This window comes from Varanus komodoensis, unplaced genomic scaffold (genome assembly GCF_004798865.1).
Source record: "Varanus komodoensis strain SLA01 unplaced genomic scaffold, ASM479886v1 scaffold6_2, whole genome shotgun sequence".
In the NCBI taxonomy this organism is placed as follows: domain Eukaryota; kingdom Metazoa; phylum Chordata; class Lepidosauria; order Squamata; family Varanidae; genus Varanus; species Varanus komodoensis.
This window is the reverse complement of record NW_025336346.1, coordinates 232379-257187: the sequence shown is the minus strand read 5'-3', so window position 1 is coordinate 257187 and position 24809 is coordinate 232379. Positions and strand designations below refer to the sequence as shown.

At 41.2% G+C, this 24809-nt stretch overlaps 1 protein-coding gene across 1 annotated transcript in view; it reads right to left on the bottom strand.

Moving 5' to 3' along the window:
- Positions 1–24809, bottom strand: part of REEP2 (receptor accessory protein 2) — a 28756-nt gene that overhangs the window by 895 nt on the left and 3052 nt on the right. Inside the window, exons 3-7 of the mRNA XM_044451464.1 lie at positions 15308–15384; positions 14217–14337; positions 8841–8954; positions 6855–7002; positions 4939–5099 (exon numbers count right to left, since the gene is read on the bottom strand). Coding sequence (XP_044307399.1) covers positions 4939–5099; positions 6855–7002; positions 8841–8954; positions 14217–14337; positions 15308–15384 — 621 coding nt within the window. The remainder of the gene's footprint in view (positions 1–4938; positions 5100–6854; positions 7003–8840; positions 8955–14216; positions 14338–15307; positions 15385–24809) is intronic.

Here is a 24809-nt window from a genome sequence, read left to right as displayed (position 1 = left end):
CTCCACACACACACTGCTAGCCAATTTCCAAATGCAGATGAATGGCAGGAAAAATGAAAAGCACAAAACTTGAAATTGCTTTAAAAAATGCAAGAATAAGTAACACAATTGATTTTCTTTCTCAAATACAAAAACAGTTTTAACACACAAATCACAAATGATTTTGAATAATCCTGTGAATTGTGATGTTAAAATTTAAGTCTCTTGAATGTTTCCATTTCAGGCATATCAAAATCTCATTTTGCATGCCATTTGCAAATTTAGTCACCAATTCCCTCAGGTCAAGTGCTGATATATGAGCATGTTCAGTTGACATAGTTGCCAACCCAACTAGTCTCTTTTGGAGCGTTGTTGAGTGTACATATAATTTTATAAGTTTGAGTGTTGAGAAACTGCATTCACCACTTGCCACCAACACTGAAAATGTGAGAAGGATCCTTAGAGCAACAGGAACATTAGGCACACCATCCAGCAGTTTTTGTTGCAGTATGAAAAGTACTCCTTGTGGAGGCATAGACTCTGGCAGTCTTCGAGCTATTGCAGTAAGTGCACAGCATATTTCTTCAGCATCAATATCTTTGTTTCCAGTTATTTTTCCCAGTTGTTGCAGGCCTTAAGTAATTACTGAAATCTTCAGTAATTGTTGATACTGTATATATCATACAGAAAGCCAAATCGGGAATTACACTGTTGTAGCTGTTAGAATCTTTCTTCAACAGATTGTATGGTCAATCTGAGACGGCATAGTGGAAAGCTACTTCAAATTTCTGCTTTGGATCTTGCGGTGCCTCTTCTTGGGCCCCATACGCAAACTGCTGTTTCTTTCTCCAAATTTTTTCTAACTTGTTCTGTTGCAAAGTTTGCTTGTATTCCTAGTTTCTTTGCAATCTCAGTAGCATCTATCAAAACTTGTTGAAAATCCTCATCACACCTATAGCCCACAAGGTAAGTCACTTGCAATTGGTTTATAGCTGAGTTTAAATCAGCTTCAGCCTTATTTTGTAATAGCTTGCTTGTAAGATTAATTTCAAAAAAGATGTTGTACTATGTAACAAGGGATATCACAAACTTGAACTTATAAATTGCATCAGCAAGGACCTTAACTTCAACTGAAGAAATATTTCCAGATAGAATTTTTTAGGCTCATATCATCAAATATCTTCATTAAAGCATCATATATACTACCAAGATGATATCTCAATGATTTCAAAGCATCAATCCAACTATCATATCTTGTTTGACTCAATGGCTTAACAGTTATGCCTGATACATGGCTAGTTAGAATTTGTCAACACTGAGTCAATACAGAGAACTAATTATAGATCTGTTGAACCAAACTGAAGAAACTTTTTACTTCTAGACAACATTTAGCAGCATCAATGACTACCAAGTTTAAAGAGTGTGCATTGCACGGCACGAAAAAGGCACGTGTGTAGGACTCTCTTTTGTATGCCATTTTCTTTGCCTTTCATGTTATTCCTATTATCATAACCTTGACCACACAGATTCTCAAGCGGTAATCTCATTTGCTCAAGCCATCCAAGAAGCGTTTCTGTTATAAAGGCACCTGTAGTCTCCTTTAGTGGAACAAATTCCACGAAATGTTCTTTTATCACAATCTCTGGCTCAGGCATCTCAGTACTTGATGGTTTGATTACATTGACATAACATCCAATCATTGTCATTTGTTCTATATAACTAACATCTGGTGTACAGTCCAGAATAACTGAGTAGTATTTGGCTGTTTATATGTGCTAAAATTTCCTGCTTTATAGCACCTGCTAGAAGCAGTATAAACTCAATTTGGATATAGTTTTCTACATAGTGAACTATTGTTTCTTCATCTTTAACTCTGCACAAAAGTTCATTCATGATAGGATCACAAAGGGCTACATATTCTACAAACGTCAAAATATTTCCATTGCTAGAACTGTACAACTTTTCACATGTACCATGGAATGCCACATTTTATTTATTTATTAATTAAAAGCTTTTCTATCCTGTCCTTTACAGAACGTCTTGGGCGGCTTGCAATAAATAAGTTCTTTGCATGCCAAGAATTCTGACCAAAGCAATCAAGAATTCCAAGATTTGTTGCCAATATTGTACTTTTTGCCTGATTTTGTGCTGGTTAATATCACCAATAGGAGAAAACCTTCTGTTTTCTGAGTCTTTGGGAAAATCAGATGCAATCTGCTGTGATCCATGTTGTACTATAAGTTGTTGAAAATTTTTATTGCAATAGTTAAGGCCAGTTAGCAGTCACTGTAATTCAAGCTGGGCACAATACCAACTTCTTTTGCAGTCTTTGCAGCAGTACTCTCACTTTCCTTGAAATCCTCGTTTCCCTCAATGTGTTTTACTGAAGTATCTCCAAATTGTGAAACTTCCTTTTATATCATTTGTAGGAGGAGCACCATGTACAACTTCTTCAATGGTATTCAACAAGGGTACAGTCATATTCTTCTTCTTTCATTGCTTTCTGTGTACAAAGTTATCTTGCTTTGCTTGTTCTTTAGCTCCTTCTGCCTGTGGTTTATGAGCTCCAGATGGTTGGTGTTTTAGAAAAATGGCTGTATTTTCTAAATAAGTTTCAGATCAGTCCAGGAACAAGCCAGGACTGTAGTTAGCCCAAACTTTACCACAATTGCATCCTGAGTGTTAGTCCTTCCCTGTTTACTGATGCAGCTTGCCATCTCTCAGCCACCCATGGCTGAGATCATCTATTGCCAGCCATAGTTGCTGAGTCCCAGGGGTTGTTATTGCTGACTTATAAGTAGGGTATTCACACAGCTTTAGGGAAAGGTGTGGGAAAGTTCTTAGTGCAGAGGTATTTTTCCCTGCACTGGTTCCTCTGCAGCAAGTATGCTCTAAATGTTGCTACAGAAGAATTTCCCTACTTTCCTCCCCTTTCTTGCAGCCATGAAGCTGTCTTTCTGCCCATTTCTTTCCAGAATAGCTGTTGAGATTATAGTGTTTTCCACTCTGTCTCTCTTCTTGGTGTTGCTGGGGTGTACAGTTTGTTGTATGAAGTGGTTTCTTTTCTTAGCTTGAGAGGCAGTTTCTTGCCCTTTTCCCTTTGTTTTCCTTCTCTCTTCTTGCTTTGTTTCCTCAAGTTGCTGAAACCATTGGAAGCTATTTCCTTGCCTTTTTTCCTGGCTGACACAACAGAGTGTGTCCCCCTGCCACTCTTCTCACACTCATTGTGAGATAATGGGAGGGAGAATTATCTTGCACTTGATAAGGAGAAATTTCTCTGCAGTTACTTATTTTATTTGGTTTCTTTTTTTTTAGCTGGCTCTCTGGAGAGCTAAAAAGGAGTATATTCACTGAGGCTTGTTCCTTTCGATTGAATCTTCTGGGATAACTTTGAGTCTCCTATTTTGAGACTCAAAGGACTATTTTGAGATGCAGCAATGACTGGCAACATTGTCTCAAAGCAGGATGATATAATTCATAAGGTTTGCCTTCTTTGAGAGTTAATGGTAACATATAATTGTCTATCCCAAACCATACCATACTGATGTTATTCAAAGAACAATACAGTATATACAAATCACTAGCATCTTTTCTACCTTAAAAATTACGCCAACTAGTCCATTTATGGAGGTTTTCTGGTATTTGTTTTACCTATTGGGAAATGTTAAAAATGTTAGGGCGAGTTTTTGAGCTGCTTGATTGTCTGTTGAGAAGACCATTCCTCCTACCTTGTTGGGAGGTACCCAACAGGTTTTCTCCCTCACTGCTGCCTGCCCTTCAGCCCTGCTTGCGGACTTATAACCCCAGGAGGCAGGCTGCAGCAGCTGTCCCGGGGGGGGGGGGGACTTTTGCAAGTGATAGGGCGTACAGGACATACAAAGCATCTATATTAATTAATTATATAAAATTTTATGATTAATTATATTCCACAGCACTGTTGTGGTATTTATCTTAAAATAAAAGATATAAATTGTCAGTTGCATTTTTTCAAGAAACTAATCTGTATAAAACTGTGCCCCTCAGGTCAGTTCTGCACCCCTCTGAGGTCTACACCCTAAATGGCCACCTAGTCGGTCTAATGGTAGCACCAGCCCTGTGAATGGGGCCACCAAGGAGACCACCATGCCAATTATGAGAAACTGTGTTCTTTTTTAACAAGGTAATAACTTTTGCACCAGAAAAGTAAGGAAGAGGAGCTCAAACACTGACAACTGAGGGGATGTCTGCAGGCCATGCCCCCTCCTTATACAAGCACTGGAAGGAGACCATGCAGAAACTGCCAGTCTGAAGCAGAGGAGTGCAATTCTAGCAAAAAAAAATGCACACCGGGTGGGGAGCCGAATCTTTTTTCTTTGCTGGTCTATCACATGGCCCACCATCCAAGATACTTTTCCCATAGTCCAACTCACTCTGGGTATCAAAGCTGGTCTGGAGGGTTCGGACAATGACGCATGGGGTGGTTGGGCAGGGGATGAGCAGCAGCTCTGGCCCCCTTCATCAGCTGCCTCCTTGATGTGAGCCTTACACTCGACCCCCACTCCCGCCGTGCTCGATGCATGAACAATCCAGTGGTTGCTGCCATCACATCACTTTCACTCCTTCAGTAATACCACTTCTTGCACAGCATAATAGTCTCGCTAAAGCAGAAATCATGAAGGCTTCTATGCCAGATGGCATGCATGTGCCTTTAACTGTGGATTGAGTGACTTGGGCAATGTAAAACCATGCTTCAGCACAGCAAAAGACAAACTTAGGCTGACTTGCAGGCACACACACTGGTAGTAGGTGGTGGAGGGAAACAGCTATGAAAAAGGATTGTGTGTGCCCGGTTGAAGAACACAGGTAGCGTAAGAGGCTTCGTAAGAACTGCAGCATTTCCTCCCTTTTATTTTAAGGAGTGGCAAGCTCCTCCCACCAGATGCAAATGCTAGCCTTGCAAACAATTACACTGAAGCTTACCTCAGTCTTTGTCACTTTCTTTGGAGCTTTAAGGCTCTGGGTCCTCTTGGGAACTTTGTCTCCTGTATCATCATCTGATGGGTCCGTTCTGGCATCAGACTGGGCTCCATTTTGTCTCTGTGTTAGTGTCATCTCCTCTGATGAAGAATAACATGATGCACCTGAGAAGAAAACCCAAAGCAGGGCTGCCTCTTTTCTTATACAGAGGAGCAGCAGAAGGTTTTTATCTTTCCCTGATTATGAGGCTTTGGGTGACAAGGAGGAGAGGAAAGAGAGCCCTTCCCTACACAAGTGCGAAGTTCACCTCTTAGAGTCAAACAAGATACTCGTATGAAGTTAAACACTTCTTTGAACCCCGTGCTTGAGATTTTCCTCTGCAACAACCCACCTGTCCCCAATCTATATTGGGACCAGAGCACATTTGCCACCACCATTTTTGGTGCTGGGATGCAAGTGCATTGGAAAAGATGAACTTAAGCAAGAGGGAGGCCAAACCCTCCACAAATATGGGAAAATATAATTTTTCATCTAAGCAGCATGCCCATCATAATTCTAAGTACTATGTGGAATGTGATCATGATGGTAAGAGCCACTCATTAGCTCAACAAATGCAATATTTCCAACAATAAAGACAAATCCTTCCTCAATGGTACCGCTTTGGGGAAAAAAGACATACACATACTTACTGAGAAGCAGCAACATTGTTATACCCCACTAATACTACCTATTTAGGTTGTTTTCAAGCAAAGCTTTTATGGTGGGTCCTCTGTCCAGATGGAAGACATCAGCCCTGCCCTGGACAGGGTTGCACTCAACCTAAGGGATAGAGTTTGGAGCTTCTGAACCGAGGGCTGTCCCTGGAATACCAGGTGAGCTACATGGCCTTTTATCATCTTCAGCTGATTTATCAACTTCATGCCTATCTGGACAGGCAGAACCTGGCAACAATGATCCACACACTGGTAACTTCTTGTTTGGACTCCCATAAAGTGCTGTACATGGGGCTGCCCTTAAAACTGTCAGAAACCGCAATTCGTTCAAAATAGTACAGCTTGCCTCGTAAAAAGAACTGTGAGGCATGAGCACATTACAGCAATCTTATATTTACTTTGCCGATCGCCAGTTGAACTCTGGGCCCACTTTAAGGTGTTTACCTTAACCTATAAAGCCCTGAAAAGTATAGGACCTGGATATCTGATGGAACATCTCCTCCCATACATGCCTGCCTGGACCCTAAGGTCATCATCAGAGGTCCTTCTCCAGGAGCCACCTGTAAAGGATATAGGGAAGGAGGCTACTAAGAGAAGAGCCTTTTGGCTGAGGCTCCCCATTTGTAGAACCAGCTTTTCAGAAAGGTGTGTCTGGCACTGACACTTTACACCTGGTGCCACTTTACACCTTTCTTTTCTCAGTATTTTAGTTGATGAAATATTATATTATATTTTTATGGCACTGTGGATTAATTCTGTTCTTTACTGTTATTGGTTATATGTTTTGTTTTTATGGATGATGACTGTAAATTGTTCTTGGTTTTATCTTATTGTGATGCTGGGTTTTGCTTTGTATTTTAAATGTTTGCAAACCATCCAGAGAGATGACTGGCTAGCACAATATAGAAATGTTTTAAATAAATAATAAAATTGTGAAAATGTCCTGTCCCATTCAAGATTTTTATGGAAAATCCAGTCACTGCTGCTTTCCATTTTAGCCCTTTCATTTTCCCCCAAAGCTTCCTCCATCTTTTTTTCTCCTCCCCCAGGCAAAAAAATGCTAAGGTGGAAAAGGTGGAATAGTTGTGCAGTGCCTTTAACAGTTAGTACAGGAATCCTCCATCTGGAAGCAGCCTTACACTTTTACCTGAAGGTCTCAACTCTTAGATATCTGCCCTCATGGAACAATAAAATGAACACTGTTACCTGAATCATCAATAGTTTCAAGAAGGCCAGCAGCAGAGGTACGCATATGTGGCTCAGGGCTCCGCAAGTGCACGGTGTCATCATCTCGAATCAAAGTCAAGTCCTGCATGCTGAAACTCCGTAGTTTTTCAGACAAAACTCCCTGGCCCTTTAAGATACAAAGGCTAGTTATAAATATTCATATACTTTGTATCATTCAGAAAGCATTGGAAGGGTCTGATGGAAAAACGGTATGGGAACAGGAAGAAGGCACAATAGGAAAACAGAATAGCCAGATAAGAGAATTACCTGTTTTACATGACATGACAGCTGATTGTGAGTCAATTTACTGACAGCAGCTATTGTGATGTGATGGATGCCTGTGAGAACCATTACTGCCTGCCTTGCTGTGGGCTGTCATGTGTGTGAACCCAGGTGACAAGGAATGTTTGTGAGTGAGACAACCCTCAAAGTACCCATCACTTATTTTAGGGCTAAGGGTTGTCTAATCCTCAAACAATCCTTGCTGCCTGGGATTGCGTATCATGCCAACCCTGGCACAATGCAATAGCCTACATGGGTAAATTAAGCCATAGTTGTGTGAACCAACTCAATGGGGCTGTTCATACATGCCACGAATGGTTACTGTGCAGTTACCTTGTGTCCTCCATGTGCCTCCATCTTCCCTCCAAATAGTGGCATATATTCCATCAGCCCCTGCAGGTGGGAAACAATCCCAGCATGCACTGCTCCTGCCTATGTCACCCACCTCTCCCCCATTGGCCTGCACACTCCCTGGACAAGTTCTCATCCAGCCCGTTTCCCTCCACCTCCTGCTCCACAGAGGCCAGGTCTACTCCTCAGAGTAGCAAGGTGAGGCCACAGCCACAGCAGAGCAATGAACTGACAGGAGCACCACACATGGCTGCCCCTGCAGCCACTGCTGCTGGAGGTGCTCCCTGTCCTCCTGCCCAGCAAGTACTCCCTGATGCCTGGCCACGCTGCTGCTGCCATGTCCACTGCCAGGCTGATTGCTCATTTTGTGTGCCACCTGGCTCACTGACTGCTTATCCACCTCCTGGCCAGGTAGCCTGCCTGAGATGCCACCTGGCCAATTGCTGAGATGTCTGGCTTGCGAGGCAGCAGTGTGTTATCACTTTGTAAGTGCCCACCCTTTGCACAAAGTCTCACATGCTGTTCCCATGTCCCCACCTCTCACATAGGACAGTGTGTGAGTTCACACAGGAGCTGGGGACACCATGAAAGAATCTGCACAAAGGGCAAGTGCTCACAAAGCGATAGTGAGCCACTGCCATGCAACTGAAACATCTTGGTGATTGGCCAAGCAACATGTGAGGCAAGTGATTGGGCCAGGAGGTGGGTAGGTGGGCAACCTGGCCAGGAGGTGGGTAGGCAGACAAACCATCCAGGTAGCAGTGGGCAGGCCGGTGATCAGCAGATAGGCGGTTTATAGGCCAAGCGGCACATGAGATGAGTAATCAGCCAGACAGCTGACATAGCAGCTGTGGGATGGATGGGCATTGGGGAGTACATGCTGGGGTGGAGGACAGGGAGTGTGGGGGCAACCAATCAGTGCCCCATCTGCCAGCAGGTGGAGGAGTTGCAGTGGCTCCTGCCACTGAACTCGCTGGCTGGTAACACAAAACTACAGAAAAACATTGCAACTCGCTTCATACATAATTAGAAGCAATGCTGAAGCATGAAACATGGAAACCTTAGAGCAAACTTGGTTCTCTGAGATGATTCACAGTAATCAAATATGCTGTTTTACCTTACTTCCAATATTCACATATAATGACAAGACATTCCTGCCATGGCTTGTGGCTATGTGTGAATAGTCGATGAGTCTTTCAAGTAAACAAGAAGGAATAACATAAGCACTAGGTAACCAACACAGAGGAATGGGACAAATGGAATGGAATGGAGGTATGAAAGCATAACAGTCCAGCAGAGGGGAGCATGTTGCACACAGGTATAAGGAGTTACCTTTGCAGCTGCAGTAACTGCTGCATTTGCTGCCAAATTTAATCCTCGCTTGCCAACTCGCATCATAGTTTCATAACTCCTGTCACGGGCCTGGCTGATATACTCGTCAATTTCCTAGGATTTAATTGGGGGGAGGCCACATTTAAAGAGTAAAAATGTAAAACTATAGCCCTTTTAATAGGTGATACATTTACATAAAAGCTTTTAAGCTTTCCAGAGTGCACCAAGTCTATAGAGTTTGAACAATAAAATAGAAGTTCTCAGATTTGTCATAGTAAGCCACCGTGTGTCAAAAATAAACACATTCAAACATTCTCAAATGCCTGATTAAATCCTTCCTGTTCAGTTGCTACAAAGGGGGAAAGAATATCTGATGGAGTATCAATATATATGTGAAACAATGTAAAACACATTAATTAACAATTATATATCCTCCTATCCTTGTCAAGGTAAGAATTCAGCAAGAAGTAGTGATGGAGAAGCCTCCTTTTCTTTCCTTCTAAAACAATTAATGCTGGGAGAATCTTCTCAAACACAGGCACTGTGCAGGAACAGCACTCATATGTGTGATGCACAGAGACCACAATGAAGAACAACAGGGATTTCACAGACCATTTCTGGCCCCAGTAAGTACAATACTGAAGGCCAATTTCAAATAACTACGATGTTGGCCTCAGAGTCTGGGCTAAAAAACCATCTGGATTAAACATCTGGTGAAGATGGTGTCCCCACTTGATGTGCTTTCTGGTCTATCTCAACCAGTAAGGATTGACACCCTGATAAAGCCCACATATATCAGCCAGCTATTGCTCAACATTAGTACTGTTTAGTGGTCACTTGGCTATCCGTATGAACTGTGGAACTCATCATTTGGCTTTCACACTGAAATGATTTTCAGTTAGTTACAGGACACAAGTAGCCTTGTACAGGGACATAAAATTAAATTGTTGGCATTTGGTCCATAGCAAATGAAAGACTAAGGACCAGGCAAGATGCACTACAGACACCTATGCATGTTTTCCACACCACAGCCCCATTAATGGATCAAGTATGGTAGGGGTGGGGATGGCAGAGATCCAACTTTCACATCACAGGTTCGGAAAGCCGAAGTCTCGCTGCTCTGCTTGTGGGTCTCCTGTGAGGAGCTAGTTAGCCACTGTGTGAAGAGCATGCAAGACTAAATGGATCCTCAATCTGATCCAGCATGGATCTTACAGCCATCTAGTGTCATTCCTGGCACTCTTCTTTCTGCTTGCCTCTGATATTGAAAGTGAGCAAGGAAAGGAGTGCCTGGGGTCACTAACAAGAGTGCAAGAAGGCCAGGTGCATGTCCTTTTCAGTGTAAGATCAGACACACACATCCCATTCCTGCTCTTACATTATACATAATAGAACGGGCAAGTCAATAAACAAGCATGGCTGCCCTAGTCATGTCTAGTTTGCCCTTGAATCAATTTTTTAAATGAAAGATTAACCTATTAATTGCTAGAATAACTTCAGGACTAATATCCTCAGCAATGACTATGACTAACAAAGATTATACTCTCTTCCAAGACTAAGTAAATTTATGACTAAGCATGGCTGTGCCTTCCATAAAGGACAAAGAGTTATTAGCAATTATTTTATTATGTCTTGTTCTCAATGCTTCAAAGAGGTAAACTGGTGACATGGTACAGAGACAGTGACCTCTCCTACTTAGGAGAAGTCTAATGCACACATGAGCACAGAGACCTTGCTTCAAATATTGAGGATACAGGCATAGTATGGAACCCATCCTCTTGTGTTTTTCACCAATTTATTCACAGGAAACTAATGCGATATACATAATTTGATGGGTTCAAAGTTTTGATTCCAAGATAGAAGGAATTTTAGCATTTCTAACAGTTGAAAACAGATTTTACTTCATAAGACTGAAATAATAGAGATACAACCATTGGGAACCTAAGTGGTCAGCTATTCTATCAGCTGAAGAGACACAGGATCTTTGTAGCAAAAACTTCAGTTAGGCAGTTGCGGTGGGGTGTGAGGCAAGGAGAAAAGACATTAAAGGGCAGAGCATGCTTACTTGCCTCACCTACCACCCTGGAGCCTGAAAGTGCCTTCTACCTTAAAGAACACATTGGAAAAGATACTTGGCTGAGAGAAATGAAAATATCAAAACTATCCGTGCATGTGAGGCTTGGAAGAGGACTGATACTCTTTACCTCTCCAGGTGAGAGGTGCAGAAGGGACAGAGAGGTGATGCAGGTGAAAGCTGGGAAGAAGGCTACATGAGTAGGAAAGTTAGCTGCTAAAGAGATTTATTTGGTCATGTACAACGTGCAACCTTATGGGCTGGGTTCTTTAGTTCCAAGCTACTGGATTAGGCAATTTGCTTAGTTATGGTATAACAAAGTAGTATAAATGAATACTTTTTAGTGGGCTAGATCCAGAGCTGTGTGTAGCATAATTCTGTGAACTGGCTGATTCTGCAGATAAAAGGGGATACAAGAAATGTTCATTCCCCTCTGCAGCTCATACAAATTTGCTCTGACAGGGTGGGTCCCCACATGTGTGATGGCACTAAGGGCTATAGGGTGAAGGGATAGGAAAAAAATCACCATCCTATAGCTTTCATCCAGGGCAGAGCTTCCACTGGATCCTGGTTCTTTCTGTTCAATGAGGCAACCTCCACACTAATACAAAAACTCACACCCAAGGGTGAGTAAAGTTTGAGTGTGGGTTGGTAGTGAACCAAGAATTATCTTTGAAATGTGAGTTAAGTTGTGTGAGCCCAGCCATGATAACAAGCCATGGTTTTTTTTAACTATGAACAACCCACTGTTTACAACCTAACAATAAATCAGAGGTTCTCTTTTGTTAGTTACCTGTGGTTAACAAATCTTGGTTGTTAGTGCAGCTGGATTCACACCCTGAAACATGTTTAAACAACCCACATTTCAAAGACGGCACGCTGTCAACTCATATTCAGCCCTGAGTGTAGGTGGTCATATTGTGTCAATCCAGCTGAGTCAACTCTGAACCCAGCTTGTTATGTCTCCTTGACACAATGGTTTTCTAATTGTTTTATTATGTTTTTTAATTATTTGCAGCTGTTCATCTGAAATTCTGTGAGCTGCACTGGGCACAATATGATGGGAGAGCAGCTCATAAATAGATAATGATGAGAAAATTGGATCCCGAAGAAAAAAATGTCACGTAAGTACCTTTGAGGCTTGAATAAAAAATGAATACCAAATTCACCTGGCTCATGCAAATAGTAGGGTTATTATATTTGCTGTGCCCAATTCAATCTTCTTCAGCATTAACAGCTTCAAAGAGAACAAAAAGAACACATATACCAAAACTTTGCCACAGAAAATAAAAGCAATTCCTAGAGATGGTTTTCTTAACCCCCTTCTGTTTTAAGACCCCTCACACTTAGACACATGTGGCAAAAAAACTTTGTGATATTCCACATTGTGCAACTGATCCCTTCAATGACCTTGTGTAACACAACTGACATGATCTACCAAGACCATTGTCAAAGTAATTCTTGACCCCAGCAGGGCCAGAACAACTATATATTGTTAATGGAAAATCTACCATATCCATTTATTCTAGTGACTGTCTTAGTGAGTTCCCCTGTTCAGCACAGAACTATCATGTAATAAAAAAAACTTGAAAATCACAAAAGGCATACTGAGTTCATGCCATAGATCTCTCCAGAAATCTAAATATCTACAGAAATCTAAATATCTGCAAAGATTTTTATGCAGCATAAGAAAAGAACATCAGTCAGGGAAGCCACTAAATGTTTGACAGCATTTAAATGGACCCATGCAGTGAAAACAGTGTTCTTAGAAATTATCAGCTCATGTGCACCAGAAAAAGGATTGTCCAGTGCTTGCTCAATCAAATTTAGAGACAGAAAATGGCTGTATTACCCTGTATTACATGAAGGTATTTAGAGTTGGAAGGGGCCATGAAGGCCATCAAGTCCAACCCCCTTCTGTAAAATTTAATTCATGTAAAATTAAATTTAATTCATGCTGAAAAATGTAATTCAGCATGATCCCTATCAAATACACAGACAAGTAGCAGATAAAAAATTCTATAAAGGTCTGATCTGTGTATTTTGTCAAGAAAAGTTATGGTTTAAACATATTTGTGCCACCCACAACTGATTTATGGTAAAGGGATGGCACAGGTACGAAACAGTAAGTTGCATCCAAGTACAAAAAACTCTCTCCTAAAAACAAACTCCACCCAAAACAAACCAGTAAGCAGCAGTCCTCGAACATAAGTGAACAACCTTTTGCCTGTGAACTCATGCAGTTGACCACACTCTTTTCTGAATCCCAAAGTATCACCAGAGAAAACATTAAGACTATCATAAGCTTTAAAGCTGCCTATTGAGTGCATTTTATAGTCTAGCACATTTCCATTTTCTAGCACTATGATAATATACCAGACGCTTTCTGCATGAAATCCTAACCCTTGCTTGAGCTATGATGCCATGCAAATTACACTGTTGAAAGCTGAGAAACCCAAGAAATCAAAATAGATTGGATGGCACAGCACAATGGATCTTTCAAAGTCAAGTGATCTCAGCCTCTTGTCTAACACCGACTTATAGCAGTTTAAAGATGGAGACTCCATATTCTAGTGGATGCTACGCTTCAGAGGCTCTGAAAGCTGCTCTATTCTAGCATAAAGATGCATTAACCACTTAAAAGCAGCAGGGAATGGCTTTCACCATGGAATTTCTGCCATCTGATTACGGCTATCATCCTTTTCCTTCTGTCCACAGGCTCACACTAACTGGGCCTGTGTGCCAATAGTTTGCTATGTACTAGAACAGCACAAGGTAATGGGGGATAATTGTCCTCAAGTACAGTGAATAAAAATCAATTAATTAAATAACTAATGCTGGTCCCTGGCCAGCATCCAAACTGTACCATGCATGAGTGGAAAACACCTCTGTATGCACAAAGAGAAACAGTGTGCGGTTTTCTTTCTGTTTGTGGCTCCCTGTACAACAATTGCTGCTCCAGAAAGTCCCTCAGCCCTCAAGTATGACTATTTAGGGGACACAAGGAATAGCAAGAGGAAAGGAGAGAAAGTCCTGCTATACACATGGAACAGCATGCATGGTCTTTGGATCACAGCTAAGAGCTGTGTGCTCCAGATCACCATTATTTGCGTTAAAGCTAATGCATTTTAATCAGACTGCAAATTAGGGATTCACCCTTGCTCTATAAAAGCAGCTACTGCCATATACCCATTATGAGGCGGCACAGGCAGGACTAAATGCAAGACCTTTTCTGCAACCTAGCTGGATCTGATGTCACTCAACTTTCAGCAATGATAAACATGGCAAGCTGAAGGAAGTACCTTCTCCTTATTGGAGAGCGTTGGGTGAACAAACTTCCTGTAGAGGACACTGGAACCCTTGGTGTAAGGAGAGAGCAGCCAGATCACAAATGCGATTTTCAGTTCGAAATAAAAGGGAAACCTGAGAGAAATGGAAAAGCTGGAATCAAGCTCAGGTTAGAGACAAAGACTGACAGTCAAGGCAGCAGCACAGATGAGATAAGCAAAGGAAGAAAGAGAGAACTACAGATGCAACGGAATCAGCATGACAAGGCCAGCTGTAGAAGAGGCCACACATACCCTTTCTGGGATGTACCTTCCTGAAGTCTCATTTTAAGTCTCCTCCATAGTCTTGATAAATCCATATTCAAGGTTATTTCTCAACCCTGTAAACACAGAGTTTATTTCGAGCACTATTTAATAATTTGTTGGAGAGCCATAAACTACCATAGCTCTGAGGATGTTATAAAGGTCCTCCACTTGAGAATCACTGATGTCCTCAACCCTCGGTCCACTTAAGTCTTCTGGACAAGTTGTGAGCTAGGTACTGGCCATTTCATACAGTGATCACTTCCAGATCTTTCCTTCTTCAACCCTGATCAGGATAAATATGTCTATACAATACAGATCAATATTCTCCTAAAGAAGATACATGCTGTTGAGAACAATTTTGGGATACTGCTTCACAAAGCAAGACATTTGAAAGACAGCCAACAGGGCTAGAAGCTACAATTTTATTCAAAGTTAGAATCCTAATATTCACAGATTACTCTTAGAAAACCAGCTTCCAAAGCTAACCCTCCAGTTTCTATTATGTTTCAGCTTTTTTCAAAAACTCAGATTCTTGATACTACAATTACAACTTTTACTTGTGTTTTTTATTTGGTTGTGAGGAAAATAAGACCATACATGCATTTCTGTCAATGAGTTATAGCATCTGAATATTATCTGCAGTATTTCCAAACAACACACCTTCAAATGAAACAATGTCCACAGCTTTTGAGTATCTTACTGAATCCTCTCAAGGCAGTCAATTCTACATGATGCCTGAAAAAGGACTGAAGTATCTAGAAACTTTCCTGCTTAGTTCCTAATACCAACAAGGAACTTACCAAGAGAGAATAATGTCTGTCAGTGTCTCTGCTGTGGTGAAGAAGGCAAACACAATCCAATACATCATCCACTTGACCTGTAAGACAGTCAGTCCCATTAGAATTCAGTTAACAGTGGAAATAACCTTAAAACAAATTCTAGATACCTGGTAGTGAAGAGTTAGAGAAAAGTCCCCAAAGCAGAAATTCTCTCTTGAGAGTCTTCCCACAAATAATGGTGCCTTACTTGAGTTTTATTATTAGCCACATCCATAGCTTTTATTAATTCAGACGAAGTGGAATGCTTGTTGATCCTTAGTAAACAACTTGTATAGATGTAGGGCATGTAATGCATATCTCAACTGCTTTCTTTACACTAGAATGCACATTTTACTTGTTACTTCTGTAATGACAGTATTAAGCTACCTGGGCAGTTGCAACTGTCTCTCTTTACCAGATTACATTAACATCCCATGTGATGCGTACACTTACTATTTTACAACTGATACTTGTGCAAACAGAGTTTGTGATGCCTATTTTTCCTGTTACTCTTTTTTACATTCCTCAGACTTTTCTTGCTTCAAAAGGTTGTTTGAAGGGTTTTCCTGCCTTCATTATGCTTGTGCATAAACGTAGTATCTAATAGGATGCCCAATAGCTTCCATGATGAAAGGCACAAGAAATAAAGGTAAGTAATTCATAAATATATATGGTTGCTGACCCAAAATCCACAGTTCTCAACATGAACATTCCAGGGATGACTCTCATCAAACCATGTCCATACTTCCCCAAAGACTGCCCAGCTTCTCTATAACAATTTAACACAAGTAGATATAGAATGTGCTACTAATATTAAGAGATCACCTGATAAAAATGCACCAAAAGCAACGTGATTCAACAGCACACCAAAAAGAAGGGCACTGTTATCATCTCATGTTATCTTGCTTTAGTAAAATGCAAATATTTTTGTGAGGCTATGTTCTCCTTTTATTTCCTTTTCTGTATAATTTGGCAAAACTGTTGTGCTCAAAAAAGAGAAAGTAGCTCCCTCTGCTGTCTGGTAAGTGCCTAACAATATGGAAAAGAGTGTTGTCTTTTGAATGACATTTTTTTATGTTGAGAATATGGCAAGAATACTTATGCCAAGAAACTGTTGGAAACCAGTTTCTTGCTGAACAACCACTTCACACCTTCAATTCTTATAATATGATTAATCAAAAAGTGACAGTTTTCAGCCACTTCCATTAAGAACATATCTGCTTTCATACGGTATACCTTTTACTAACTTTTTCAGAAATATCAAGAAAATAAGCTGCAACAAAATAAAGGGTACAGTAGTCCCTGTTTGGAGTTCCAACCACTCCATTCCATTTCTCAAAGAGTTTCTCAGCAGTCTGTGTCCACTGAACTATTCTTTACAGCAGCAACAAGGAAAAGCATTTGACTAAAAACAGAAGGCAGCAAAAGAATGTTATAGTCTACACAAGGAACAGGGATATTGCATTTCAAATTGATTTACTGTGGCATAAAACTAGACCTACATTTTGTGATAGATACTCCAGTAGTCCATGGAAGAGCTCTTGTTCACAAAAGCCTATACAACAATAAATATGCTAAGGTGCCACAAGACCCACAGAATACTGCATGGAAGATCTCATTCTGTCCACATAAAGGATTCTGATCCAGTGGAAACTTTCACTGGAGGAATAGAAGAGGGAAACAATTTTCGGTCGTTCCCTTCTTGCATCACTTCTGGATTCTTCCAGAAGATTCCCTGATCCTCTGAGCAGATTCTATGCATCAAGAAATTGCAGGGAAGAGGGGGAAATTGGTGGAGAAAACTCAGGAGAGACATCCCATGAGTGGAACTCCATTGAGAGGATATGCCTGGTGAACCATTATTCAGCATTAGAGCCAAATTTTTACTATAGACTAATACAGCTGCTCTTCTGGAATGTGTAGTCTCAGGGGAATTGTCTTGTGAGTCTGGATTTTGGACTGCCTCAGGATTTAATGTTACTTTCTTTTTTAAAAAAAAAATCTCAGCAAGCCTAGTATTTATTCAGCTGTTTTAATTAAATAATTGACTGTTAAGGGAGTTTCACACATTGTATTACAAGCTTTATGCTGATTCAAGGGAAAACTGAATCAAAAGCTCTATTCCATCCATTAACATTTATATAGTCAGATGTCCAGCACTATATTCACATGAATATAAGCATATAGCATTCTGTAGGAATTATGCAGGAAGGTGGGCCTTAACAGTCTCTCACTCACATTTATTTTAAATATCAAGTGCATGTCTTGTCCTGGTCAGTGGAACAGCTAATCCAGGAGCAGGTATTTAACCCGAGTTCCCTCTGGCAGTATCCCCACCCCACCCCAAACTCACAGGTTTGTAGGCTGGGAGTGCTTTTGGACTCAGCCTTGCTCCTGGACACTCAGCTGACAGCAATGACCAGTGCTTTTGCTCAATTTACTCTGACACCCTGACTAAGATCTGGCCATGGTGACACATGCCTTAGTTACGTCATGTCTAGACTACTGCGATGTCTGCTACATCGAACTACCTTTGAAAAATGCCTGGAAACCTCAACTTCAGAATCAAGTGGATAGGTTATTAATTAGAACTAATTATCAGGAGTAAATTACACTATTTCTGGAGCAGCTGCATTTCCAATTAGTTCTTGGGTCTGTAAAGCTCTATAATGACCTATATGACCTGTAAAACTCTATAATGGTTGGGATCAGGATATCTGAATGACTGGCTTCTCCAATATGAGCCTACACAAATATTAAGGAGAAGAAAGGAGTCTGCCCAGTTATCTATCACATCCCATGGCTTTCCACCACAGTGTGAGACCTTCTTTTCTCAAAAGGCCTTCAGTTGTTAGTGATTTTAACTGATTTAGTGATTGTGAGGCCTTCTGGTGGACAACCCTCTGGGAAGACATCGGGAGATATATCAAGTCCTGCAACACATCTTCTAAAGCTAGGGCTCCTCACTAGAAGTGTCAAGGCCTCCTGTACCACTGCCAGCTCCTGCCAGACCCTGGTCCAACTGTGGCTGCCAAGGTCCAAGCCTTCATACAACCCACCCTGATAACCCAGACCATGAGTGGGGGTGGGTGTACTGTCAAGATCTGGGCTGCTCTGGTGGCCAGAACTAGAACACCATATTCTCAGGGCCAGCGTCAGCTCTACTGAGGAGTGTCAGCTAGGAGCCCTGGCAGAAAAGCTGCATAAGAGCAAGCTCTTCCCTTCAGAACTGCCTCAGCGACACAGGTCCTCCTGTGAATTGTAGTGCCTGAACCTTGCCTGACTGTTCCTATGTATCCTACCTTGCCATGTTGTCTTGCGGTTGTGCCTGCCTCTTGTATGATCTGCATCCTGCCATGCTGTGCATCCTGCCTTGTCATGTTGCCTCAGCAATGCAGGTTTGTCCATTAGCTGTGATTCAGCTCCTGCCTCTTGCCTGACCTTTGTTGCATTTGGTTTCTGTTGTTCCCTGCATCTTGCAATGTCTCCTGCATGACACCACATATCTTGCTTTGCTGTATATCCTGCCCAGTTACTTTGCCTCAGTTGCCTGCCTCCTGCTTTGCCATGTCCCCTGCTCTGTTATCCTGTCCCATGTGCCTGCACCTGTTTATCCTCGTAGTTTTTGATCCTTGGTTTGTTCCTAACCACTTCCTTGTTCTGCTTTGATATGTACATCTCATTCCTGATCCTGGCCTGTTTGGTTACGAAACTTGAGACTTTTCTATTAGACTTGCCATTAAGCCTTACATGTCAACCCTGTCTTGCCTCAAGTTCTGTTGCTCTGATCCCCTGTTGCTCTGGTCTTGTCTCTGGCCATGTATATCCCAGCCCTGGACCCTGACAGATATGCTGTAACCTGGCAATGCTTCAGTCCTGTTACCTCCTGCTCCAAAATGCCCCACTTGACTGGAATTGGCCACTGAAGGGTTTTGCAGGGTGAAAGACATGCAGAGATGACTTTTGCTTGCATGTCCTTTTGTCTATGTCAAGTGCCCACAGTCCTCTGAGTTCAGAAGGTTACAGGCATCCCAATTAGGTTAGGCACTCATTGTACTTATCTATCCTCTCCTTTTTAGTTTACTTGAAATTTTGGAAAGATGGAATATAAATGATATAAGATTATCTCCATTATACAGAAGAAGAGAAACTGATAATTATGGGGGAATAGCACAATGAGATTTGGGAAAGGTGGATTATATACCTGTCTGGACTTTTTCTCTCTTTGGGTCCACTTCTCAATCTACACATCTCAAAGAACTGACACTACCAAATTATTTGGGATAGAGAAAAGAAAATGGGACAGTGAAGAGTCCAGAAGGATCTCTCCAAAGTGGAATGAGCATTAAAGGAGCAAAAGCATTTCAGTGTAAAGCAATTGTAAAGCAATGCACACTGGAGCAATCAAATCCGAACTTCCCATATTCTCTGCTGGGGTCTGAGCTGGTAGCAAATGACCAGGAAAGGGAACTTGAGGTTATACAGGATAGCTTGATGGAAACATCTACCCAGTGTGCAGCTGATGCGTGAGAGGCAAATTCCATGTTGGGAATCATTAGGAAAAGAATCAAAATAAAACTGACAATAATGCAATGTTTTAAGGGGCTGGAGCAACTCCTCTGGGAGAGAAGGTAAACTGCTTGGGGATGTTTAGAGAAAAGAGGAGAATGTTTAGAGAAAGAGTAGAATATAACTGAGAGCTGTATAAAAGTTTGGATGGTTTGGAATAATTCCAGATCATCCAATGAAAATGGTAAATGCTTCACAATAGATGAAAAGTACTTATTCATACAATGCATAAACAATGAAATTTGCTACCACAAGATGTACTGATGGCCACCAATTTGGATTAGATACATTCATGAAGAATAAAGCTATCAATACTTGGTAGGCATTCTCTTACCAGATCACAAAAATCTCTATGGTTTCTACAAGCTTCCAAACAGTCGGACTAAGCCACAGGAGCACATGTGAACAGGTCACTGAAAGAGAAGGCACTTTGCCCTTCTGGCTGTTTGCCCTTCTGGTTTACCATCCAGCTGATAGATTCCTCACTGCTGTATTGGTGACCAACCAGGTTTTTAAAAATGACCCAACTATGCCCACCAGGTTTCCAAGTTCAGTAGTAGGAATAATTGAATGAGTGGGGAAGTACAGTCACAGTGATCCATCCGAAGTTCACTCCCCTATTAAAGTATGCTATCTACCAATCTCTTGGATTTGAGCATGTGTACCTGGTAGTAGGGTATGTTGCACAGTATTTGGGTTCTATTGGTATACCTCATACCCTGCTATCCAACTGCCTGAGCAGGTCTCAGAAGTGGCACTGGTCTCCCTCAAATAAATTATGTTGCAGGGTTTCAGTGTTCATGTTTAAGCTTCCTAATCTAGAGCATTTTAGGATTTAATTACTTCCCTTGGCAACCAAGGGCTTGTCCCAGTTGCTATTCACTGGATTCAAAAGAATTCCTAAAAGCTTTGGATGATTTTCCTGTCACTAGAGATGATGATCCTATTGAAAAGGAAAGACCTAATATAAAATGATCACTCCCAGGCAGCCTCTGTCATTGCAGTGACCTCAGGTTTCCCAGTTTTTTCAGAAGCAAAGGTGAAGAAAACACTTAGGGAGATTGCTGGAATAATGGTAAGGAAAAAAGAATGGATCAACTCAGACACTGGTTAGAGCTTAAGGCCCATTCTGTGGTAATGGTGGCAGCACACAGATTGTATTTCTGTCACTATTGCATCAGTACACTGTGAGTTGTTTCAAAAGAAGAAGGACCATCTTCTCCTGTATATACCTACCCCCTCATTAAGATCTAGGCAAGAGGAACTTCTGAAAAGAGCCGTTCCTCAAGGAGATGAGAGGGATGGTGAATAGAAGGGCCTTTTCAGTGGCTACTCCCCACCTATGGAACAGACTCCCCAGAGAAGCTCACCTGGCACCACCTCTGCTCTCATTTTGGCACTAGGCAAAAACATTTCTCTTCTCCACTCATTTTAATAATTTTATTTATTTATTAACTTTAAGGGGTTTAATACATTTTTAGTGGCTGTCCTCTCACCTGGATATGATTTATAATGATGTTTGTTAAATTATTATGTATATTTTAATTGATGAATCATCATGATTATATCCATTGTAATGTTTTGTAAATTTAAATGGTTGTATTCTGGTTTTTTATTGTACGTTACCTAGGGTGCCCTTCAGACTACTGGGTAGCATATAAAATAAATAAATATATAATTCCTGTATTGAGCAGTTAAAGGGAATTCTAAACAGCTCACAGTGATGATTCTGTAAAACACCTTACTTTTAAAAATTACTCATATTCACTCTTATTTGTACTTTCCTTTGAGAAAAGACACTATGGAAGTGATTCAGACATCTGCAGTTCAACTTCAATGAATGAATTCCCATTTGTTCAACCTGAGAATGTGGACAAGTTATTTAGAGTGGTGAAATCTACTACCTACTTGTGCATCCTTGTCCATCCTGACAAATTAAAGCTGCCAGAGATGGAATTGTCAATTAAGTTTTGGTAGAAGTAGTGGTGAATGCTTCCTTGAATATATTATTAACCTAAAGGAAGAAGTTCAAAGATCCATATTGAAGCAGTCCTCATTAGATCCCATTATTTTAGATCATTACTGGCAAGTCTTTCCATGTTTTCTTTTTTGTATGTATATGTGTATTTGAAGTTGACAACACAAATCTGCATTTTCTTGGAGAAAACTAATTATCTGGATCCTTTTTGGGCCTTTTTGTGGTTTTGATACACTAGTAGATGATCTCCAGCAGAAACTGGAGGAGTATTCCTGTTGGTTCTGCTAGTCTTCTCAATAGCATTCAGTCCTATCAACCATGATACCCTTCCTGGACAGTTAATTAGTTTGGGAGTTGGAAGAACTACACTGACATGGTTAGCATGACATGACAACGCACCATGGGAAATGAGCCATGGTTGGTTGTTGTGTTGTTTGAATCCAGATAATTTTCTTCAGGTTGGTTTCTTTTCCCCAGCAAGCCACCCTGAGAACCCATGGACTATATTACAGGTTGTGACCCTGGATGACTGTCCCACCATGAGTTGAGGATAATGGAAAGTAAGCAGTGTGACATATAATATTTTGTCACTCTTGCTGGACTCACACAAGCCACAGTCAATTATTTATTATTTATTTATTTAAAACATTTCTATGCTGCCCCTATTGCAACAAAGCCTCGGGGCGGCTCACAACAAAAACAAAAACATACAAAATTATACGAAAACAAAGTTATACACTAAAAATATTAAAACCCGGTGCATCTTGGCTTAAAACTTTTTAAAATCCTACATATCCCAGCTGCTCCACCAATGCTCAACTGGCAACATGTTAATTTCCTCCCCATCACTACTGGGAGCTATTTGGCTCCCCATGGCTTCCTGCCCACCCCAAGATTATTTTTCATGAACTCTGTTTTGACATCTACTGACAGCTTCTCCTAAGTGCCCAATGACTGCATCCCCCCATTTTTGGTGCCCCAAATGAACACCGTTTTATTAATATATTTTTAAAACCTAGTGTTATCTAGAATTGCAAAATTCTGGAGGTACAAGTGTGCACATTTCTGCTTGTGCAAAAATTGGGAATCCTCACTTGGGCAATGTCTATCAAAAGAGAGCAGGTACTAGCTGTGGCTATTTACTCAAAGAGACTACCAATGTATTTGATGTTTTTGCAATTGCTTTGTTTTGAAAGTTGTTGAAAGGCAAACTGTCAGTTCAAAGCAAATAGGTGATCTTTGCTTATGAAAAGAGGATGGAGAGATTTATTCTAGGACCCTCAGGCTTTTTGGCATTCCTCTGTTGGGTCTCAGTTCCCCCAACCTTTCCACATATTCCTGAGAGTCTAAGGTATTTTCGGAAAACGAAAAATTGTAGCCCACCTCTTTTGACCAGAGTATGTACATTTGACAAGCCACCAGTAAAACCTCTAGTTCCTTATAAAAGGGGTTGGGGTTTGATAGAATTCCCCATGGTTGTTTTCACAGGGATATATGCATTCATGTCTGTATATGTTCCAGTGGAAAAAAAACATGGGGAGCACCAAAGAAAGAAAAATTAAAAGGTGCTTAACTTCCTTCATCTTTGGAACAGTACAATTTCAGTTAAATAAACAAATGAACACATTTCTGCACATTTGGGGTGCAAAAATAGAACAACTTAAAAAGCTGTGACAAACCATAACCCTGCCAATGGGCTACTTGGGCACTGTTGAGGGACTGTCAAAGCAGAAAGTGTGAAAAGCAATCTTTGAAGTGGGGAGGGGAATGTAAAAGAGCAGAAAAAAGCTGTAGTGAGCAAAATTGGTTCCTGATTGTAGTAGGAAAGCAATGTGAGCTGCAAAGTCCATTGGGATGCTGGCTGGCTGACCAAAGGGGAAAAGAACCCATGGTAAGCCCAAGTTATAACAACAACCAGACCCAGCCAGTGTGCTGGGTCCAATCCTATTTGCCAGAATATTCCCAAAAGATGGTGCTGGAAGAAAATAACTCAGCCCATTGGCCCATGGAGTGCCTCAAGAGTCTATTTTATCCCTTTTATGCTTTAATCTTGAAATGAAAATAATGGAAGAGATGCATTTCCAAGTGGAGTCTAGAGAAAACTTGGATCAGCGTCTAGATTGGATGTAGGCAGAAAAGCTGAGACTCATTCCTTACCAGACAGTCTTTTTTGTCAGACTCTGGTCAGTACAGGATGGGCTTGTACTTCCTTCTGAAGGCTTAGGTACCCAGCCTGGGAATACTTCTACATCCACCATTGCCCTGGAAACTCAGGTAGCACTAATGACCAGGCATGCCTTTTCCCAGTTTTAGCTGGTATGCTAGTTGCGCCCTTTCCTGGCCACAATGATACAAGCCAAGTCCCCTTCCTGCTTAGGCTGCTGTCCTGCATTTTATGAGAGGATGCCTTTGAGGAGTGTTTCAAAATTTCAGCTAGAGAAAAATGCTGCAACCAAACAATTGTCTGGTATACATTTTACAGACCATATTATATCAGTCCTACAGCTGTTGTATTGTCAATCTATATTCATGGTTTTTATCTAAACAGCTTGGGTCAGGAAATCTGATTGACTGTGTCTGCCTACATGATTCTTCATGCATCTCAGATCTTAATCTGAGGACCTGCTTTACATTCCACAACTAAAAGAAGTTAGGTTACTAGGAACACAGGTGCTGTGATCCTGAAGTCCAACAGTGACTTGGACATGGATTCAGTGGCTGAGAAGATAGTGGTGCTAAGAAAGGAAGCATCAGGCCCAATAACCACTGTGGAAACAAGAAACTTCCAAGGCAGAGCTGCTAGAGAACTCCAAGCCTAGACCAACAACTGTACCCCCTGAGTCTCACTTTAACAAACCAAGAGCTTCAAAAATGAATGAAGCTTGTGCACCAACTCTGGCACAGGATCCAGCAATGAGATCTTGGAGGAGTGCTTGC